Below are 22,515 nucleotides of genomic sequence, written 5' to 3' on the forward strand. Positions count from 1 at the left end.
AAGACCCTCTACAGTTCTAACTGCTCGGGAAGGTGTTGGAACCTTTCAAACCTCTTGGCAACCTTTACTCAGGGAACGTGTTGTGCAGACCACCACCAGCATCCCAGGGTTCTTTAGTTAGTTTTCCAAACTAAGAACTACACTTCATATTTGCACCCTGCTCAAGAAGGGGTGAAAACATCTCAATATTGGCATTCTCTGTAGGGGTGGGGATTCCCGGAGAGTGACATTCCCTGAAATGCTATTTGATTATGAGGTAGATTTATAATCCAGTCTGCCTACCCCTCAGCATGCTTTATTTGGAAATGTAATATAAAAAATAAAGTGGCCAGGTTTTTTGTTTTTGTTTTTACCAGCAAAATGGGTTTATACAAGAATATAAGAAAATCACAATTCAGGACATGCACGCTAAGGCAAAACCATAGGCAAATACAACAGACGAAGGAAAATAACTTTATTTTATGGAGAAGGAGAAAGTTGGAGAGAATTGTTTGGAAGGAAATCCCATCAGAGAAAAGCAAGAGTTTGGGGTGATAATGGTTTTCCATTGACTGAGTTACCAGGGTAGTCAATTTCTTCCCCAAGATGCAATATGCATCTTTCCCTGTTGGGCCCTGTAATTGATGGTTTTCCTGTTGAATATTCTTACGTTGGGGTTTGCAATTGACAATTTTTCTGTAATTGACATCAAGTGCTGCCAGATCCCCCTTCTAGCCTCAGGACTCCGCTCTAGTGAGGTTTCTTTTTATCAATTTTCACAGAACTACCTTGTAGATTAGATAAAAGTATCATTGTCCCAGTGACAGCGAACAGTAGCTGGTACAGTGGCAGTGGAGCGTGTCAAACAGGCAGGATCAAAGATGATGGTGGTCAAAGCAAACTTCAGTTCTATCTGTAATGAGCTCATTTTTTAAAATTGGGAAATTAAGACTAAGAAAGGTTTTACTTAATATGCATATATACCTTAAGATCCATCATAAAGCATGTGATAATTAAGTTCTTTCCCCCAGCCCTCTAATGCTGACCGGTTTGTGGATCCTGTTCGGGAAGAGCCCCTGGGAAGCAGGAAACCAGCGAGGAAGCCCAGGCCTCCGGGGACTGACGGCGGCCGCAAGGGGCGCAGCATTTCGTGCACTAGGAGGCAGCACCACGCCGAGGAAACCGCACTGGATCCGCCAACGGGATGTGCAGCCTGGGGCTGGTGCCTTTGCCCGCCGGGAGTCCTCACTTGAAAAGTGGGCGCGAGCAGAGCAGGCTTGCGGAGTAGTTGCGGGACAGATTAAGTGATTAATGATGCCTTTCACCTTCTTGGCCTTTGGACAACAAATCAGTGGGCGTTCGCGAAAGCCAATTTGCTTCCCCTCTCGCCCCCACAGACATTTTGAGAGCCACGCGGCGTGGCTGGCCTCGCAGACCCGAGCCGGTCCTGCGGAAGGATGCCCTAAGCTCTGTTAAAGCCCAGCCCGCAGCTCGCGGGCGGGCGGCGCGCAGGGGACTACAGTTTCCAGAGTGCCCTGCGGCGACGGGCGGAGCCGGGGAGCGCCCGCAGCCAATTAAGGGGTCTTCGGGCGTTGCCGGGGAGCGGCAGGTGGAGCCGGGCCGTGGGTGGGCGCGGGGCCAGGTCCCCAGAACGCGTCCCGAGCCCCGGTGGGGGCGCGGCGCGAACTGGGCGGGCAGTCGGGAGGCGGCCCCGGGGACGGGACCGAGTGGGGGCGGGGACCGCGGCCGCCTGCGCGGTTCCGGGTGCTCCCGCCGCGCGCAGCCCGGGGCGCACTTGACCGGGGACGGGCTGCGGGGAAGGGCGGGTCTGGGGAGAACCCCCGAGCGCCGCGGCGTCCTCCAGCCCCTCCTCCTCGCGGCCGCCGGAGCCACAGCCTGAGCCCGAGCCGGAGCCGGCGCCACCTCGCCCCCCGGCTCGCGTGCCCCCAGCCATGGCTTTCGCCAATTTTCGTCGCATCCTGCGCCTGTCTACCTTCGAGAAGAGAAAGTCCCGCGAATATGAGCACGTCCGCCGGGACGTGGACCCCAACGAAGTGTGGGAGATCGTGGGCGAGCTGGGCGACGGCGCCTTCGGAAAGGTTTACAAGGTGAGGGCGCTGGGGATGGGTGGCCCCGGGCGCGTGGACCGGGTCCGGAAGGAAGGGGCGCGGGCCCGGATCAGCCCTGGCCCCGGCTCAGAAGGGCGCAGAGGGGCTGCCGGCCCTGAACTCGGGGTTCCGCGCTTCGGTCCTCGTGACCCTTGTTCTTTGGGGAGACCCTCCCTCAGCCCGGCTGGTCCCTCCGTGCTGGGCGCCCCCTCTGGTCACGGCCGCTGCCCCCAGCTCGTTTCTGAGTACTTCCTGTGCGTCCGGCACCGCGCTCGGCGCCGCAGGGGGAGACAAAGGGGCGCTTATAGGACCTTGGCATCCGAGACGAGGCATCCGCCGTAAAACGGATTCTAGGCATACTTTGTAAGGCCACACAGATGCTGTGAGAATGCCGAGGCGTGGAGACCGAGAAACTTCTGCCGTGTCTGGAAGAGTTGGGATCGGTGGAGCTGGGGACACACCTGAACTTGAGCCAGAGCCAGGAAAGGAGGTGGCCCTAGAGTGAGGTGTTAGGCTTGGAAAGAAGGGGAGGTCAGGGCTCTGTGAATATTAGGCTGCAGGGATTGGATTTGACTGTGTGTGTGAGTCACAGCCGGGGAGCCTTCCAGTTTGCAGTCAGTCACCTTTCCCCTAGAGGAATAAGGGGGCAGAGAGCTTTTGTGGAGGGATGGGTGGGGCAGAGCTGATTAATTCTAGACACGTTTGCAGCAGGTCATTGTCTGGTTCCTGCTCCTGTGAACCAAGTCTGAGTTGCTGAGTTGTACTGGAGACCCAAACACATAGGGCTTGACTCCACCCTTCTCGCCCCCCCCCCATCTCCTTTCCCTGAAGCTTTACTGAGAGAATCCCCCAGTTGCTGTGTAACTCCAGGAGGGGTCTTCCTTCCTAAGGCACCATCACCGTCCTTGGGGGCTCCAGTTAGCTTGTACCCCACTCTGACCCCAGGATTGCCCTTTCAGGAGGCTGGCCCACAGAGGGGGCTTCTCCAGACCCACCTGCTCAGGACTTGCTCTCTGCCCTGCAAGTGGTCTAGAGCCCAGTTACCAAAGTGTAGTCCCTGGCATTAGCATCACCTGGGAGCTTGTTAGAAATGCAGACTTGCAGGTCCCGCCCCAGCCCTGCTCAATTAGAGCCTGCATTTTAACAAGATGCTCAGGTGATTGCTAAGCGCACTGAGTTTGAGAAGCACTGCGCCTAGGGGCAGTTTTGAGGCCATTCAGGTCCATTGGGTGCCTGTGTTGTTACCTCACCACCTCTCCTCAGAGCCCACACTTCCTGTTACAGGGTGGAACCCCCACTGGAGCAGAGGTCCTGTGGTTGGAGAAGCAGGCCTCTGTGTCACTCACACCCGTGGCTTTCTGGCTGCCTTGATTTGCTGCCCTTCTCTGCTTGAGGGCTCTGCTGTCTTTGAGGACAGCCAGCACATTCTTAACTTGGCACATCTCTTCTTTACCCTTCTCACAGCTGCGTCTTCCTCCTGGTGGCCCCAGGAAACTGCCCTCAGCCTTGCAGCAATCTTCCTGGACATGCTGCCTTCTCCAGTGGGAGCCTGCTCTTCCAGATGTGCCCTGACCACCACGGGGGCAGCTGGACCCTTGGTCAGCTTACCACATCCTTTTTGTCCAGAAGATGCAGTTGGCGTTTTTAGCTCACACTGTTGGGTCTCACTGATGTTTCTTGTCTGTTAGGGGCTGGCTTTCAATCGCAGTCTTGTCCCCCTCTCCCAGTGTATCCTGGCTCCATATGGATCATTTTCTTTCAAACCTAAATGCAGAACTTTGCTTTTATACTGGTTAAGATTTCCCCCTTGTCAGTTTCACTTGTCATTTCCGCCTGCTTTAGCCCTGTAAAACGCCCTTGCTACTCTGGAAGTTTCATGCAGAGGAGTGCATCTGATTCACAAGTTGCTTTGTCTCCTGGTATCTCCAGAGTAAGGGGACCCTTTTTAAGTGAATCTAGTTCCCCAAGCTGTGAGCTGCCTCACACCATCTCGGAACCCCTGATTTTCTCATAATTAAGACAAGGGAGAGCTAGGCCAAGAGAGCTGTGTGATGGCTGATACTCTTGGACAATTTATTAGGTCACCTGCTTGGGCTTAGGGTGTGACCCGCTGATCTAACCGGACCTCATGTTGTGTGTGGGGATACTGATACTGGGGCCCTGGGAGAAGAAGGGACTAGAACCCAGGGCTCTGAGCTTCAGTTTAACACTTGCCTTAGTTACCAGCTAAGGAAGACCCATCCTGGATGGGAGATCCCTGTCACCCAGGCTTCCTATTCTGAAGTACTGCTTGCTCGGTCCCTTGACGTTGACGTTGAAGCAGGTATTGCTTTACGAAAGACTCTAATTAGGGACCATAACTCTTTCCCACTTCATTGTTCCCTGGCGTGGCCGCCATGGCAGCAAAGGCCGGAAGGTCCATCTAGGTTTTATGGCTGGGCCCAGGACTTAATGTTTTGACACAGTGCCTGGGGAACTAGCTGGCTGTGAACTGGGGAAGTAATGGCACCGTCTCATCTTTCTGTCTTAGAAGGAACAGGTTCTCCTGGCTCCCCACGTGGTGAAGACCTTCCCGAGGACTTCCCTGGCCTATGACGCCTTAGGGATCCCAATTTGTCAGATGCGTGTCAGGACAAGACTGATTACAGGTTTCCTGATGAGTCTTGCAGAAGCTCAAAGCCTAAACATTAGCAGTCTCAAGATAGGGAGCCCCTTTGCTCCCCTTCTCCCTGATAAACCGACATTTGGCCTCAGGAGAGAGAGGAGGGTTGGATTAATTTTGGGCGGAGTCAGGGTCCTTCTCACCTAGTCCTTGTGGGATGCAAATGGATTTCAAAAGAAAATCATTTCTAGCTTATTACTAGGTACAAAGCAAATGTTACCATATATATGGTTTCAAATTTCTTATATCATTTCAAAATTCTTTTTTTTTTCTTAATTTATTTTTTAAACGTTTATTCAGTTTTGAGAGACAGAGAGATACCATGAGCCGGGGAGGGGCAGACAGAGAGAAGGAGACACAGAATCTGAAGCAGGCTCCAGGCTCTGAGCTGTCAGCACAGAGCCTGATGTGGGGCTCGAACCCATGAACCATGAGATCATGACCTGAGCCGAAATCGGCTGCCCAGCCAACTGAGCCACCCAGGCGTCCCCATTTCAAAATTCTTCTTAAAAAAATCATCTTTATTCTGAAGACAAGGTAGAAAGGGGAGGGAGTGTTTGATATCCTATTGAGTAGAACGAAGCTGCCTTTAAGCAGGCTGTGGTTGCTGTTATAGCGGCAGGATGGTACTCGTGTGCTGAGCACAGAGTGAGCAAACATCAAGAGTTGGGTTGGGGGTGCCTGGGTGGCTCAGTTGGTTGAGCGGCAGACTCTTGGTTTTGGCTCAGATCATGATCTCACAGTTTATGGGTTTGTGAGTTCAAGCCTCATGTTGGACTCCCCACTGATAACACCAGAGCCTGCTTGAGATTCTCTCTCTCTCCTTTTCTCTCTGCCCCTCTCCTGTGCATGCTCTCTCTTAAAATAAAAATAAACTTTTCTTTTTTTAATTGTTTATTTTTGAGAGAGAGAGAGTGAGAGAGAGAGTGAGAGTGTGTGTGTGAGCGGGGGAGGTCCAGAGAGAGGGGGAGACACAGAATCTGAAGCAGGTTCCAGGCTCTGAGCTGTCAGCATAGAGCCTGACACGGGGCTCAAACTCATGAACCTCGAGATTATGACCTGAGCCGAAGTCAGAGGCTCAACTGACCCAGCCACCCAGGTGCCCCTCAAAATAAAAATAAACTTTAAGAGTTGACTTAGCAGTCTGAGATTATTTTTCTGCCTTTTTTTTTTCTTTTTAAAGATTTTATTTTTAAGTAACCTCTACCCCCAATGTGGGACTCAAACTCACAGCCCTGACACCAGGAGTCACATGCTCCACTGACTGAACCAGCCAGGCGCCCCATTTTTCTGCTTCTTAAAAAAAACACTATTTTGGTTCTGATCTTATGCTGCTTGTGAGCTGTTAAAAGCCTTATGATTTTGCAAAGAATGTTTTTTTTTTTCCTGTAGGTAGAAAGAAAAACACCATCCTAATAATCCCATCCATTGCTTTTGACATTTTGATGTATTTCCTTACAGACTTTATCAGCTTTTATGGTGAGAAAAATGTTTTAATGCAGGGTTGGAATCATACAATCATACATACCTACAGTGTTGTATACTGTCTTTCGTTCCTAAAACATCTTTCTGTATTATTCTAAATGCTTCCTACATACTTTCTGTGATGGCTCAGTACTGCCTTGCTCTTAATCTTACTGGATATTTAACTTTTTTTTTAATTAAATGATTTTTTAAAAAACGATTAAATGCTTATTAAGTGCTGTGTGCTGTGTTAAGCACTGTACATAATATAGTCAGTTCTGCTGTAACGTAAATAAGCGTTCCTAAAAATTTTGGAGCTGTGCAAAATCAGTAAAGAATGGACGCCTTATAAGACATGCTGCTAAGGGCAGTGCTTAAAAAATGGAGGCAGGAGCCCATAAAAAAAAAAAAAAAAAAGGAAGCTAAGAACCCCGTGGTACAGTTGTACACAAGTTTTGCAGATAAGAAATACAAACATACTACAATAAATATAGCACTGTGTGGTGAAAAAGAGCTGCCGGGTGCTGTGGCCGTGGGTGCGTTAGGGCAGGTGAAGCCGTGGGAGGAGGGTTATCTGAAATCTGGCACTAGGTGGGACCCCAGATGTGGAGGGCTGTGGCCCAGAGGCCACTGACAGATGTTTGAGGTGCATGCCTGTGTGTTGTGGGCATTTCTTTGCAGCTTGGTTTGGGTGGATGCAGTTTTCCGTGTTCACCTAGTGTTTCTGGCAGACAAAACTGCCCGTGAGCAAATTCACATTTAAGCGTCTTGATGAAATTGTTCCGTAATATATCAGTAGTCTTGGGACAGAGTTGGCGTGTCCAAAGTGAGCATTATGGCTGAGCTGTACGTTGATGATGAGTTTTGCTGGTAAAGCTCTTTTTGTGTTTTAAATCCTTTTTCAGGCTAGACTCCCAGAAGGGCTTTACTGGGTTGAAGGGTATGCCTATTTGAGGATGATTTTTAAAAGAAAATGAGAGAAGTTAGTAGAGGCTTCCTTTTGCCCCTTGCTCTCGCCAAGGGCCAATCCTCGAGTTCTCTGGGGCCTTGGAAAGGCCTGCCCTCCTTGGGGACCTCAGGTGCCCTTGGACCCAGAGAGCCATTGTTAACCCTCACCCTTCAAGTGCCATATCCTGCCCTGCGATTTCAGATGACAAAGCCGACAAAGGGGATGTTTGGTGAGGTGGGAGCCAGCTGTCAGGCCTTCCGCCCCTCCCGGCCAGAGTCATGCTTTCACCTCCTCTCCTGCCCTTAGTTTTAAGGCCCGGTTTCCGCTTCCTCTGGGGCTGCCGAGGGCTTGGCCTGTACGCCTCCCCTCCTCCTCCTCCGGAAAGAGATCTGCCCCCAGGCAGTAACCTTATTTCCGCTCAGCCTAGTGTTTCTAAATAGAAGTCCATGCTATTGTGAGTGTGTTCCTGGCTCGATCCTAAACTCAAGTGGCCCTAGCTTCCTGGGGTGTTGCCCACCTTGCGGGGTGGGGTGGCGGGGGTGGGGGTGTCTCTTGAGCAGCTGATTTAGCCCTGAGACCTTTTCTGGCTGGCGCCAGAGCAGGCCCTGGCGATGTGAGCTAAACAGCTAACCAGATCCCCACCCCCACTTCCATCTGGGTCCCCTGACCTCTGGAGGTTACCCAGACCAGGGGACAACCGCAGGGACTGCCACCCCAAAGCCCCCAGAAAATAGCCCTGTGCCAGCTGCCGCTTAGGGCAGTACAGCTTAGGGCATTCCCTTCTTAAGGGAAGAAGTTTGAGGGTCAGCAAGATCTGGGTTTCCACCTGAGCCGGTGACCTCCCACTCTGAGCGTCAGGCTCTTGTCTGTAAATGAAGGTGATAAGTCAGAGGATAGGAGGGCCAAGGTGCTTGTAGCTCCTGATCCCCACCCAGGAAGTGGGCAGGAAAGGAAGATACTTTGTTATTGTTGATGCTCTTGGTATCACAAAGAGAAGGTCCTGGCCAGTTACTGCTGTTTAACTGGGGACCAGGAAGAAATACGTTCGTGTTTGTAGTGACACAGAACCAGCGTGAGTTCGCTCCTTGGTGAGTCACAGGTACAGGTGGAGTTGTCCCGCAAAAACTCGTGGCAAATAAGCACATCACGGGGAATAACTTCCAAAGCCGTGACTCCTGGAGCAAGGGTGAATGGGCTCCTTTTATTTAGGGTTGGGATGAATAGTTAGAAAGGGGAGCCTCGGCCCCAGGTAGAAGCCGGCATAAAGTCGGGCATGTACCTGGAGGAAACATACCGATAAGTATATTCTGAGTCACGTAAATGAGGCTTGTGCTCCTTGGGCGGAGATTATAGCTTTCTAATGAGGGAACGGTAACTGTCAGTCATTCCACAGGTCCCTCCGTGGTCCATCTGTGCAGGTGTGGGTTGGGGGTTGAGCTCAAAATGGTCCGGGGGGGTCTGGGCCGGCGGAGTTTGTCCTGGCCGTCCTTCTTGCTTGAGGGGTAGTTTCGATTTCCTTCGAGGATGCTGTGTCCATCGCGCCTTTTGCCCGAGTTAAGAGATAGTTGGAAAGAGGAGCCTGAGGAAAAAAGGTGGGACGAAGGTCTGTGGGAACAAGCGGGTGAGCAGTACAGGACAGGTCTTGGGGGTCTAGCTGGTGACAGTAGCTTGGCTCTTATGCCAGGGCTCGCCACCTCGGCACTGTTGACATTTTGGGCAGGAATCCTTTGTTGTAGGGGCTGTCCGTGCATTATTGGCTGTTAGCAGCATCCTTCACTTCCACTCGTTAGAAGTGCCACCAGGGCCAGCACCACCCTCCCCTCGGCCCCCCTAGTTGTGACGGCCCGAAATGTCTCCAGACGTTGCCGCCTGCTCTCTGGGGAGCAGAATTGCTCTAGTTGGGCACCACTGCCTCATTGGAGTGAACTGGCTCGATTCAGTATGGCAAACAGTATTTATTCGTGTCTGCGGGTCAGGTCCCTGAGTGTAGGATGGGAGACTCAGGCCTTGCAGCCAGGTGGACCAGCATTCGAATCCTGGCTGTCCCACTTAGCAGCTGTGCGATCTGAGCCTCAGTTTTCTCATGTGTACAGTGGGGCTGAGACTAGGACTCACCCCCCACGAAGGGCACAGCAGTTGGCTCAGAGGAGGTGCTCCGTGGTGCCAGCAGCCTCCTCTGCTGCTTGGTGGGGGGAGGACACGGGGTTCTGCTGGGGAAAGTGGAGAAAGGGGAAGGCTTCCACCAGGCAGGGCAGGTGGGGTGGTGATAGCAAGCTGGAGAGAAGGAAGCCTGGGCCAGGAGAGAGGTCAGATAGTGAGGCCTGAGGTTGCCAGCCTGCACACTGATTTGTGTGGCTCCCACGGTGGCTGAACCAAATTTGAAGCGATTGCCAGCATTTTGAAATCATGTGTCACATAAAAGCCCCCCTTCCCTCTGGCTACCACCAATCTGTTCTCTGTATTTATGAGTCTGTTTTTGGTTGCTTTGTTTGCTTTTTTTCCCTAGATTCCACATATAAGTGAAATCATATGGCACTGGTCTTTCTCTGACTTACTTCACTTAGCATTATACCCTCTGGGTCCATCCATGTTGTCCCAGATGGCAAGATCTCATTTCTTTTTATGGCTGATTAATAGTAACATATAAAGTCTTCTTTATCCATTTATCTACCACTGGACACACGAGTTGCTTCCATATCTTGGCTATTGTAAATAATGCTGCAGCAAACATCGAGGTGCATATGTCTTTTTGAATTCGTGTTTTCACTTTCTTTGGGTAAATACCCGTAGTAGAAATACTGGATTGTGCGGTATTTCTATTTTTACGTTTTTGAGGAACCTCTGTCCTGTTTTCCACAGTAGCTTCAGCCGTTTGCCTTCCCACCGGCAGTGCATGAGGGTCCCTTTTTCTGCACATCCTCACCAACACTTGTTTCTTGTTTTTGATACTAGTCATTCTGAGTGTGAGGTGGTATCATTGTGGTTTTGATTTGCATTTTCCTGATGATCAGTGACGGTGAGCGTCTTTTCATGTGTCTATTGGCCAGCAGTTTTTTGTTTGTTGGTTCTTATTTTTCAATTCACATCCAAGTTAGTTAGCATATAGTGCAATGTTGATTTCAGGAGTAGAATCTAGCGATTCATCCCCTACGTAGAACTCCCAGTGCTCGTCCCAACAAGTGTCCTCCTCAATGCCCATCACCCATTTAGCCCATCCCCCCACCCACAAGCCCTCCAGTAACCCTCAGTTTGTTCTTTGTATTTAGGAGCCTCTTATGTTTTGTCCCCCTTCCTGTTTTTATGTTATTTTGCTGGTGGCCACCAGTTTAATAGTATATTCTATTTAACCCAATATATCCAAAGTATCATTTCAGGATATAATCAATATAGAATAAAAGAGATATTTAATATTCTTATTCCATATTAAGTCTTTACAATTGGTTTGTGTTTTGTGTTTCCAGCACCTCTCAATCTGGGCTAGCCACATTTCAGGGGCTCAGTAGTGACATGTGACCGCTGTTCGGTACAGTGCAGATCTGGCCTCTGATGTTTACCAACACCTTGTGCCTTCCTCCTGGGCCCCTCTACACATTTCTGTTGCCGCCTCAAGTCCAGTGGTCAGTGGGTTTGGGAGCTGGGCATGGCCGGAGGGGCTGGCTAGGGCAGGGCCAGATCAAGAATACTATTTGGGGGCCCAGTCAAGAAGGCCTCGAATGCCAAGCTGAGGAATTTGGTTGTGTTGGTTTTGAGCTCAGCTAATGTCCTGCCTGCCCTGTGTCCAGGGCCTGACCAGATCAGCCTCACGCAGTGTTAGATTGGAGCTAGTTTTGGATGGTCACCAGAGGAAGGGAGTTGGGGGATGTCAGAGCCAGGGTTCCTGGCTGCCCAAGGCTGGGGTAGCCATTAATGAGTGAAGGCTGGGACAGAGTGGCCACACCCTGCTGGCTGGAGCAGGTGGGGGTAAGAGGAAAGGCCAGAGCTGTGGTTGGGGCCCAAGTCAGAGCCCAGGGAGAAGCACTGATGGAAGGCATCCAGTCCAAGAATGAGATGTTGTACCATGGGCGGGAGGCATGGAAGATTCTAGAGAGCAAGGGATGGTAGTTAGGAAGAGGCAAGAAGTTAGAGAGGATGAGGTGGGAAGGGAAACTCACATTTGCCCGGGATCAGAGATGGCGTAGGAACTTGGATGAGTTTCTGGAGTTACAGCCTGGCTCGCTGCCTCTTGTGGTGATCCTGAGAGAAGTACTTACCCGCGTGCCTCTGTGTCTTTAGCTGCAAAACGGCACTGGGAGTAGTACTGCTGCAGGGTGGTTGGAGAGTGAAATAACCCAAGTGGTAAACCACTTGGCCCAGGACCTTGGAAAAGCTCAAATCCAGGGTAGCCATTGGAATTATTAATTGAGCACTTCCCGTGTGCCAGGCACTGTGGGTTCCAAGGTGAACAAGATAAATGAGTGGGGAGTTGCTCTTCTTATCTGTTCATCGTTGATGCTTCTGCCAACCTCGGGAAGGGCAAGGATTAGTTAGCATCCTGTCTCCACACCTGACGAAGCAGAGGCCCAGAGAGGTACCTGGATGGACTTGCTTCGGCTCACACCGCTTCTCCGTGGCAAGGCTGGGACTTGAACCTAGATGTCTCTGGCTAGGAGCCTGAGCCTTTTCTACTGTACAATATGGAGGGAAAGACGAGGGGGCTTAGTGTGAGGAGAGATTCCCGGGCCACCTCAGTGTGGTGTCTCCTTGTGGCCTTGGCGTTTCTGTGCCCAGCGACGTGACCCTCCTCCCTAGGCCTGACTCAACCTTAGCTGGGTCTGGGCCCCGAGATGGGGGCGGTGGCCTCTCACATGCAGAGGAAGTGGTGACTAGTGTAGGCAGGGCTCAGGCTCACAGAGGAAGTGGCGGGGGAAGCTGGGTGCTCCTGGCCTCCTCCTGGGGCTCTGGTGGGTGTGGGCGTGCTGGTGCCACAGCATCCTAAGGTTCTGGGTGCCCCTGAGTGCTGCCAGCAGGGTAGGGAGGCATGTTACTCCGAAGAGCTTCTTCCTCCCTTCCCCTTTCTCCCCACCCCCCTTCTCCCTCCTCCCCTGCACTCACCTTCCTCTTCACTCACTCTTTTCTCTCTTCCCCTTTCTCTCTGCTTTCCCCTTTGCTACACTTTTTTTTTTTCCTTCCTTTCCCCATAGCTTGCTTATTTTGTTTTCTCACTAACAGGCAATACCAGAACCAGAATTGAGGCCCTGAGACTCCAGAGGATTAACCACTGTGCTAGTGACTAAAGCGTTAACTGTAGCCAGCCTCTGTCCGGTGGGGGAGGGGCCACTGAGAGGAGTTGAAGGAAGGACATCCCTTTTCTGTCTCAGGACCTTTGCACTTGCTGCTGTCTCTGCCTCCCACTCTCTTCCCACTACTCTGTGCAACCAGGGCTCCTTCTCATCCTCTGGGTCTCGATTGACACGTCGCTTCTCAGGCCTGCTCTGACTACCCCTCCCTGGCCATGGTGACAGTTCCCTGCTGATTTCTTTCGGAGCTCCAGCCACAGACTGGGTTTCTTTTGCGTGTTGTCTTGTTTATTTTTCTTTCCTCTCTGGAAGGTGTAAGGTCCCTGCAGGCAGGGAGTTCTCCATTTTTTTTGTGGCCAACATAGTAGATGCTCATAGCAGATGCTTAGTTAATTTCTCCTGTGTGAATGAACAACGAATGAGTAAATGCTAGCTCTAGCTTCTTCTCTGTAGGCAGGCCCAGCACTGTGCTAATGAGTGTAGGCACAGGGATCCCTGCTGAGCTTTCTCCTAGTTTCCCTGCCTCCTTGCTGTGTGACTTTGGGAAAGTCGCCTCACCTCTCTGAGCCTCAGCATCTTGAGCTGTAAAAAGAGGATTGAGATAGTGCTTCCCTTAGAAAACTTAATAGAAGATGGAGACCTGGCCAGTCCTTACCATCCATAGTGCTCAGAATGGAGGGAGAAGTAAATGCGGTCGTGGTGCTGATGATTATTCCTGCTGGCTGACCAGCACACCTGGCTCCTGAGGGTTGGCAGGCAGAGTCCCTGGAGGCCCCTGGTCCGCCTCCCCTTTCTGGTCATGCAGGAGGCTGCTTCTTACATAGAAGTTGGTGTTTCGGGTTCCCGGGGGTCAGCCGGAAGCTTCTTGCTCTCCTGCCCAAGAACGTGATAAAGAGGCTCCACCCAGCCTTTGGGAAGCTCGCTCCCTGCCTGCTCCGTTGGGTCCAGGGTGGCCGCTCTGGGTGGCGAAAGAGCAACATTCATGCCCCAGAGGGCACGCCTGCCTTTGCCCTCCTTCCTGGAAAGCTCCGGCCTGTTCTGTCTGGGAGCCCAGGCCCAATTCTTGGCCCCTGAGGCTGTTGCCACCATCAAAGCTGGCTTTGTCACCCTGAGGCAATGACCCCATCGGAGCTGGCCTGCTTCCCTGTTTGGCCTGGAGATTCTTTCTACCTTTGTTTTGCCGCTTCGTGGGCTCTGGTCCCCTGGCTCTTATTCAGGCCTCCTCCTCCCTCGAGTGCCCTCCACCCCCACCCCGCTTCGAGGTGACAGGAAACCCACTGCTGCTTCTGTTGGCCAAGGAGGGAGCAGGGGACTGGTGCCTACAGTAATGAGGAACCGGTGCCGGCTCTGGCCGAGGCTCTGCTCTGTCTGTAGACCGTCTGAGGCCGACAAGGTGAACCTCAGAAGGCCTGTGGAGGACCTCCCACCTCCCACGGGAGCCCCGCCTCCGAGGCTCCTACTTGGTGGTGCAGGAGTCCCGGCTCGGCCATTGTCGTCTTTTTGCTGTGTGACTTTAGGCGAGTGACGTTACCGCTCTGAGCCTCGGTGTCCTTTTCTGCAAAATGGGGATAATACCGTTCCTCTCACAAGTGGGACGTAATTCTTTTTTTTTTTTTTTTTTTTTTAAGTGGGACGTAATTCTTGTCCCGCACCGTGGAATACCGGCAGGAGGTATTCCCAAATGCTCACGGCAGTTTTTCTGGGAGTATCGGTGTGTGTGTGTGTGTGTTTTTTTTTTTTTTAACTGAAGTATAATTCACGTACATGTAATGTAATGTATAATTAATGTTACTAGTTTCATCTCGTGGTGATTCGACAGGTCTGTGTCTTTACCACCTGCAGTCTTAGGAGGCCAGTACCCGAGGACACGCAGCCAGGATACAGCAGGACTGGCCTGCGCCTCGCTTCACATATTTATTACATCTCGTGTCAGCCAGGGCGTGGGGAGGGCTATCAGCCTGCACGACCGTGAGGCATGAAGCGGCCCAGCCATTTGGAGAGCTGTCTGGCATCTCGTGATGGAGTCTCGGGCCCCTGGATGCAGCACCATGTGACGGCGTGGAGTGGCCTGACCATATGTCCGACCCGACATGGCCTTGCCCTTTAGCGGAGCAGTCTGCAGCTATTGGAGCTGATGCCGCGGCAGAGTGTCCTGTGATCCACAGGGCCGATCGTGACGCCTTGTTAAATGGCACGACCGTCACCGCGTACAATACACGAGCATACTGGTCAGTGAAGTGAAAATGACAAATCAGTGTGTACAGTTTAACCCCACTTTTATAAGGTATGGGAGAACATATCCGTGGAGAGAGAGAATAGTGAAACATTTGTGGGGTGCTCACTTCGGGCCAGCCCTGCCCCGAGCGTCGGTCACATATTAATTAGCTCAATGAATGCCCACAACAGCCCGTGAGGCAGGAACTGCTTAGCAAAAGGAGGAGAGTGAGGGACAGAGAGGCCACATAAGTCCCCTGGGGTCACACAGCTGGGAAATGTTAGGGTGGGTTCAGCCACAGCAGGCACAGGCAAGAGGTGCTACAAAGTGCTACAGGCAGTTTTCTCTGGGATTATGGGTGTTTTTCTTTAACTGAAGTATAAGTAATGCACAGTGTTCTATTACGTGGACCATGTAACGATTCAGTAGTTCAGTGTAAAACTCCGTGCTCACCACGGTCAGCGGTTGCCATCTGTCCCCAAACAACATTATCACAATATCATTGACTACATCGCCTATACTGTAATTTTTATCTCTGTGATTTATTTTATAACTGGATGTTTGTACCTCTTAATCCCCTTTATTTCACCATCCCCCACCCACCTCCCCTCTGGCAACAACCAGTTCTCTGTATTTAAGAGTCTGTTGGTTCATTTGTGTGTTTTTTAGATTCCTTATAAAAGTGAAATCATAAGGTGTTTGTCTTTCCATCTCATTTTGTTTCACTTAGCGTGATACCTTCTAGGTCTGCTCAAGGGATTATGGGTGGTTTGATTGTCTTCTTTGTAATAATACATTTTGAAGACTTTTTTTTTTTTTAATTTTTTTTTTTCAACGTTTATTTATTTTTGGGACAGAGAGAGACAGAGCATGAACGGGGGAGGGGCAGGGAGAGAGGGAGACACAGAATCAGAAACAGGCTCCAGGCTCTGAGCCATCAGCCCAGAGCCCGACGCGGGGCTCGAACTCACGGGCCGCGAGATCGTGACCTGGCTGAAGTCGGACGCTTAACCGACTGCGCCACCCAGGCGCCCCGAAGACTTTTGTTTTTTTAATGTTTATTTTTTGGGGGGGAAGCAGAGAGAGAGAGAGATTGAGAATCCCAAGCAGGGGCTCGAACTCACAAACTGTGAGATCCTGACCTGGGCTGAAATCGAGTTGGATGCTCAACCGACTAAGGCAGCCCTGGAGAAAGGTGCTTCCTTCTTCCCTCCCTCCTCTCTGCTCTTGACCCTGCGCCCCCCTCCTGCTGTGACTCAGCACCCATTCCTCTGTGGGCCCTCCGCTGGCTCGCTGGCTCGAGGGGGCTTGGGAGAGGTGGGAGCAGCGTCTCTACATCACCTTTCTCACCTCCTTTATCAGCACTAGGTGAGGTTGGATCCCCATCGCTTCTGAAGAGCTGAGATCTGAAGGCTCCCACATCCCTGGCCTAGTTGGACAGCTTGCCCAGGTTTTCTGTCAAGGCCACGGTGCGATATCTTTTAGGCTAATCCTGTTGGGTTTTGGTTTTTTATTTGCTAGCCCAGAAGGATTTGGAGGCTCAGGCGTTCCCTGCTGTGTCAGGATGGCTTGCCAGACATCTCTTCCCACCCCTCCCACCCCCCCCCCCCCCTGGGAGAGAGTATTAAATGGCCGTCTTTGGAAGCCATACCACTCCTCTGCTTTGTGCTTCACAATCTTTGCCATCCTTAAGTGTCACTTGTTCTGAAACTTGGCACTCTCGTTCGTCCTGAGCTGAAACTTGGCCCAGCGATTATTGATAGGGAAGTGGTTTCTCTCCACTTGGCAGGACTCAGTAAGTGTGTATATCCTGCTCAGTCAGAGGCTTGGGCTTCCCCAAGGTAGAGAGGAGACAGCTTTCAAAACCAGAGAACAGCTAGAGATTCAGGAATATAAATACGTTGAGGAGGAAAGGGACTTCTCGTCACTTCCTTTCCATCCTTAGGCAGAGGGCATCGTTTCTTTTTTTGCACGGAGATGCAAATGCCAATTCAGCCATCCACCCATAACTTAAAAATACGTAGTGTGTGCTATGGCTGAACATGGTGGCGGATATATTGGTGAACAAGCTAAACATGCTTTTAGGCTTTTGAAAGTGAAACATACATGGTCCTAAGCAAGGAACGTGACAGCCAGTAGTTAACCCATTAACCCATGGTGGTTTATAAACTTTCTCGTGTGTCTCTGGAATTGTCCACATCTCTGCCGGGAAACTGAAGTCTGGTTCCTTGCCTTCCTGAAGGGCGCTTAGCTGGTAAGTAGTAGAGTCGGGATTTGAACCCAGCTCCTGTGCTTTTTCCATGCCACAAATCATTTGATGGAAATTTGCTCATTTCTAAGTTTGCCAAGATGGGGACATGGGTGGAATGGAGTAGGGTAGGTGCCTGTAGAAAAAACTTTCTTGGCTACAATATGAAGGGAAGGAGAGAGTCTGGTGTTCACAGAAGCCAACAGTGTAGCTGAGGGTGCCTGGGTGGCTCAGTCAAGCATCTGACTCTTGATTTCGGCCTAGGTCATGATCTCAGGGTCTGTGAGTTTGAGCCCCGTATCAGGCTCTGCACTGACAGCACAGAGTCTGCTTGGGATTTTCTCTCGCTCTCTCTCTGCCCCTCCCCTGCTTGGTCATGCGTGCGTATGCACGCGTGCAAGCTCTGTCTCTCTCTCTCAAATAAATAAACTTAAAAAAAAAAAAAACAGGCTCTAGTGCCTTTTGGAAAAAAAGATTTGATGATTGTTTACTGTCTAGTCATACTTTTCATTCCTTTCTTCCTGTCTCACACACACCTGTTCTCCCATCCACCCATTCGTAGTCCTGCTTGCTCACTCTCCTGTCTGTCCATCCTGCCACACGCCCATCCTTCCATGTAGCCCTCTCTCCCTCCCTCTCTTCCACTAACCCATCCACCCACCTTCCTTTTCATGCACCTGTCCATCCAGCTCCCCGTCCACTACCCACCTGCCCATCTGCCTACCCATTCTCTCATCTTCCCATTTACTCACCCTCCCGGACTCCTATCCACTAGATATTCTGTGCCAGGCTCTGCGGGGTGGACTAGAATGAATTGGACATGGGCTTAGCCTTTCAGAGCTCACAACGAAGTCAGAGAGAGAATCTTGGAACACCAATGCCTGGGGTACCAGGAGGTCTGTGAAGAAAGCCCTAATAAGGTGTGAAATGGTAGTAGGGGAGTTGGGGTTCTGAGAGCACTTCAGGGAACAGGCCGTGGAGTTAGACTTTGTGGGATAAACACACGTATGGGGAAGGCACTCCAGCGGGGGGAAGAAACGCGTGGAAGTAGGAAGCAGGAGGGCACTGGCCATAGCAGGGGGTGCATGTGGAGGAGTACTGGACTCCCAGAAAAGTAGAAGGGGTAAATCACCCGGGCTCCGTGTCCCAGGCCGGGGAGTTTGAGCTTTGCATCAGCAGCAGGGAGCCATTGAAGTTTGCCCCCAACGGGTTTCTGGCTGAAGGGAGTGAAGGAAGAGAAGGGGAAGGAGGACGGGCACACGTAAAAACTGGGTGGGAACCCCTGGAGATACTTCCTCTGGGGGGCTCCTGAAGGGGAAAAGCACTGGGCAGAAGGCTGGGCCTGCGTCGAGTCCTGACCTCACTTCCTAGCCGCATGACCTGGGACAGGGCCTTCATTTTTTCTTAACAGGGGCAGACAGAACAGCTGCCTACCTCGTGGACCTATGCCGGACACTGGTGAGGGGATGCTTATCCTGCCTCAAGAGATCTCAGGAGGTCTTGGCCGGCCTTCTTCCTGAGGCCCACAAGACCCAAGTGTCCGGAAGGCTGGGCTGTGGAACACAGACTCCCCTCCTCGACTGACTCATGCCTGCCAGCCAGGGGTGTTAGTGGAATCTGAACCCAAGGCCACACTGGCTCTGTGTCTGGTGCCCTCAGGCCACCCTGCTTGGATTTATGTTGGGCTCCTTCCCCTGCACGTGGCCCGTCCTGCTGTGACCTTGTGGGGCCAGATTTCCTCCCTCCATAATAGAGTGGAAGCCTTTCCCGTGATTGGTAACAGACCTCACCACACAAAGATAAAATGTTTTCGGGCAGGGACACCACAGCTGTGTATTGTAGGACACAGACCAGGCTCCTTCTTGGTTCCAGCGGCCTGACCCATATTTGACACATGCCTGGCACAGCCATCCAGAATCCAGAGGGCGGGGAAAATAGAAACCTTTAGCCTTGTCTACTCCATTCTCTGGCTCTGACCCACATGCCTAGGCTGTTCATCTGACAGGTCAGCTGGGAGCCTTCCTTCACGCCTGCCTTCCGGCCAGGTTGCTAGGAGACCGGACTCCCTAACGATCACCACCTGAGGTTCTACCCACTCTTTGCACTTGAGACCTTTGTTTCTTCCTCGACAAAGAAATACATGTTTCTGAGGCTGGGTCTGGAACATGGGAGTGAGTTTCAGATGCTCCCTCACCTTTATGAGAAAGTATTTTCTGCCAGGTTCAGCCTTATGTTCAAAGCTGCTTCCTAGAACTTTTTGCAGTGATAGAACATTGTTTCTCCTCTCTTCAGTGTGGCTGGTAGCTGCCATATTGGACAGCGCAGCTCAAGTGGGTTCCTGAGAGGACGAGGGTGACCATGCCTGGATACATTCAAGACAAGGTCAAGATAAAGTGGTTACTTGTGGGGCACCATCCTCCACTGTCCTTGCTGGGACCCCTGTGGATAATTGTCAGATGCCATTGAGGGAAATTAACTTTTACAAGCCGCTTGTATTCCTTATGCTGTGTTTTCAGGTTCTCCTAATTTGTAGGTGCAACCATCTCCCCGAAGTTCCAGCTTAGCCCCATTTTATTAGCCTGCTTTGTTGACATACTATTATGGCTTAATTATTTTTTTCTCATTACTATATTGTTTTTCTATTTATCATCTTAAAGGGTTGCTTAATATCCCACTGAGTTAATTTGACCACTGTCTTACTGTTGAACGTTTAGGTTCTTTCTGGGTTTTTTTTTTTGCCATTGTTATGGACTATGGTGACCATGCTCCTAGTACATTTCTTTTGTTGTCTTTATTTGAATAATTTCCTGGCCTTACTTTCTTAGGAATGAGGGCTGATAGGCTTAAAAGATATCGTTAAGGATTTTAAAACCTATTGCTGGCTTTTGTCTTTGGAGGATTGGATCTGGGCACCAGTCGGTTATCCGACTTCGGCTCAGGTCACGATCGTGCAGTTTGTGAGTTCCAGCCCTGCGTCGGTGCAAGTCTGAACCGAGAGGGCCAGGAATGCGTGGCTGGGCCTGCGCTGAGCACTGGGGCCAGGTGGGCTCAGCCCCCCGTGAATCCCTTGCACCAAGAGGGAGGGGCAGTTGCCAAGGGAAAGGAGGGTTGTGAATCTGCAACTGTCCCAGACTGGACCCAGGTCACTGCATTCACTTTTGTTTCCTCATCCGCAGAGGGCACGGGGGAGTTGGGATTTAGGAGTGGTGGCTAACATTCTCGTCTCTGAGTTCTGTGATATCAGCTCTTTCCCTGGAGGAGGAGGGAGGGACACCGTGATCAGCCCACAGCTGGGAGGGATGGGGTGGGCTGGGGGTTGTCCCCCTCAGCTGCTGCTTTGTGATGGACTTTCAGGAAGCCCCCGGCCCCTGAGTGGACCGGACAGGACTGGCCTGGCCTGGCCTGGCCGGGCCCCTTGGGTGGGGCAGGGCTCCCTGCTGGGAGGGTTGTCCCCACCTCCTCCAGGCTGTGCGCCTGAGCCGCACAAGGGGGAAGATTGTTCCCGCCAAGGTGCCTGGGCCAGTAAACACAAGTGGCCACTGTGTGTCTGCTCTCAAGGGTGTGGGCTGAGGCGTTAGTCACTGCCAGCCAGCAGCGGAGGGCTGGGCGGGGGCTCCCCCACCCTTTGCTGGACCCCAGCCTTGCCTCAGCCAGTGGGAGAGATGGACGTCAGAGGCCACAGACAGCCACTTGTTCTTTATGCGACTCCTTGACTGTCAACTCCCACAGGTGCCCCATCCGCTCGGACCACCCATAGCTTTCCAGGACCTACCCACTCTCACAAGATGCCCTACACATCAGACCATGAAGAGAGCTTGGGCATCATTTCCCCACCCCGCTACTGTACAGGGAGGAAACTGGGGCCCGGACAGGACCTTTGCAGAATTTGACCACTGGTAAAGAGGTCAGGAGCGTGGACACTGAAGCCACGTAGACCTGAATTCAACTCCCAGCCCTGTTGTTTATCTGCTGTGTGTTCTTGAGCAAGTGGCTTTACCTCTCTGAGCATGAGTTTTCTTACACATAAAATGAGGCTCTTCATAGTACCTCCCGGGTATAAAAATTAATTGAGGGGATCAAGCAGTGTCCTCTTGTGCCCTCTCTAGGCTCTATTGCTTCAGCCAGTTTCATTTTCATGAAATGTTTATGCTGGAGGCTAGCTTAAAGTGGGGTTTGGGGTTATCTCAGCCATCTCTGCTATTGTTCCGAGGTTGCATCTCATTGGCTGACGTGATCACATTCTTCTCCCTGAGCCATTCATGTTCTGATCGACCAGTATGAGTCACCCACCCACTTCTAGAGTTGGAGGCGGATTCTGCTCCAGTGCATTTTAGGGACTGGGAATGAGGGCGGGGTTAGCTCCCCCGAAGAAAAATCAGGTAGGGTGAGATGTGAGAGGGCCATGATTTCTATTACCAGTGCTCCTTCTAGCAGAAACTGTCTTGTTAACTAGAAAAGGACCTCCCCTAGAACATGAGCTCAGTAAATAATGGTTGAATGAACGAACTGGGAATAAGGTGATTTCTGGCAGCCTAGTGTAGTCAAGAGAACACTGGACGGGTCCTGGTACGCCTTTGAGCCTTAGTCTGCTAATCTGGGAAATGGGCATGATGGCGACCACCTGCCTTAATGGCATGTGGGCGGATTAAAGTTTGGTATTTTTAGTACTTAGCTGCCAAGCATGTTATCAGTTGTGGTCTATAGTCGTTTATCTTCAGCGATGGCAGGCGGAGCAGGGAACGCTGGGTGCCCCCCAGGGAGGGCTGGTTGGGAAGAGACTTGGAGTGTAGGCTCTTTGAGCAAGGTGGGCCTGCATTTGGATCTGCTTCCACTCCCCGCTTGCTGTGTGACCTGAGGCAAATCACCATGCCTCTCTCAATCTCTGTTTTCTCATCTGTAAGTTGGGGTTACTAATACTTATCTCCAAGGGCTGGATGGAGGATGAAATGAGAGATTCCATTTAAGGCCCGTCCTGGCACACGGTGAGCGCACAGGCCGTGTTAGCTGTTTTTATCATCAGCCATTATTACGTCTTCTGGCACGGAGGTGAGTAGATTGCTGCCTCAACCAGACTTGTAAAGAATTTAATTTTGGCGAAGTCACTTTATGCACCACGACTGCTGCCAGCTAACCCCTTTCTGGCAGGCTCTGGTCTCTGTAATCCGAGCGAGGTGCTGGGCAGCGGGTGTTCCTCGGTGTTGACCCTGGCACCCGGCTGGAGGCCCAGCCCTGTGGTCAATGCTGCCTTTCAGGGTGACGGGCAAGGCAGGTTTTGTGCGCTCACAGAAAACGGTCCCTGCCTGGGCCTCCCTCACTCCTGGGAGAAAATACTGGTAAGGAAACCCGGGAAGAGGTGCCATGCAGCCTCCTTGACCATCTCTCAGGAGTGCAGGGTGAGTGACTGAGGGAGTGGCTTTTGCCCCGCTCAGTTCTCCCCTGTGCTGCTCTGGCTGGGGGGCTGGGAGAGCATGGTCAAGGTGGTTACCGTGCTCACCCGGGCCCCACCTCTGGCCACCCCGCTGAGGTGTGGTAAAGGACCTTTACCTTCCGACCTTCCTTCTGGTAAAGGAGCAGAGCGGGCCTTACCTCCTCTTCTGGGTCTGGAGAGGAGGGG

The 22,515-nt window shown here is 51.7% G+C and overlaps 1 protein-coding gene across 1 annotated transcript in view; it reads left to right on the forward strand.

Moving 5' to 3' along the window:
* Positions 1 to 1,631: 1,631 nt before the first annotated feature.
* The window catches only part of STK10 (serine/threonine kinase 10), a 117,353-nt gene continuing 96,469 nt past the window's right edge, over positions 1,632 to 22,515 (forward strand). The window contains exon 1 of the mRNA XM_047091174.1: positions 1,632 to 2,087. Coding sequence (XP_046947130.1) covers positions 1,932 to 2,087 — 156 coding nt within the window. The 5' untranslated portion in view covers positions 1,632 to 1,931. The remainder of the gene's footprint in view (positions 2,088 to 22,515) is intronic.

This window comes from Lynx rufus, unplaced genomic scaffold (assembly GCF_022079265.1).
Source record: "Lynx rufus isolate CCGP_SWC_20201006 ecotype Redwood Valley unplaced genomic scaffold, mLynRuf1.p SCAF_1, whole genome shotgun sequence".
In the NCBI taxonomy this organism is placed as follows: domain Eukaryota; kingdom Metazoa; phylum Chordata; class Mammalia; order Carnivora; family Felidae; genus Lynx; species Lynx rufus.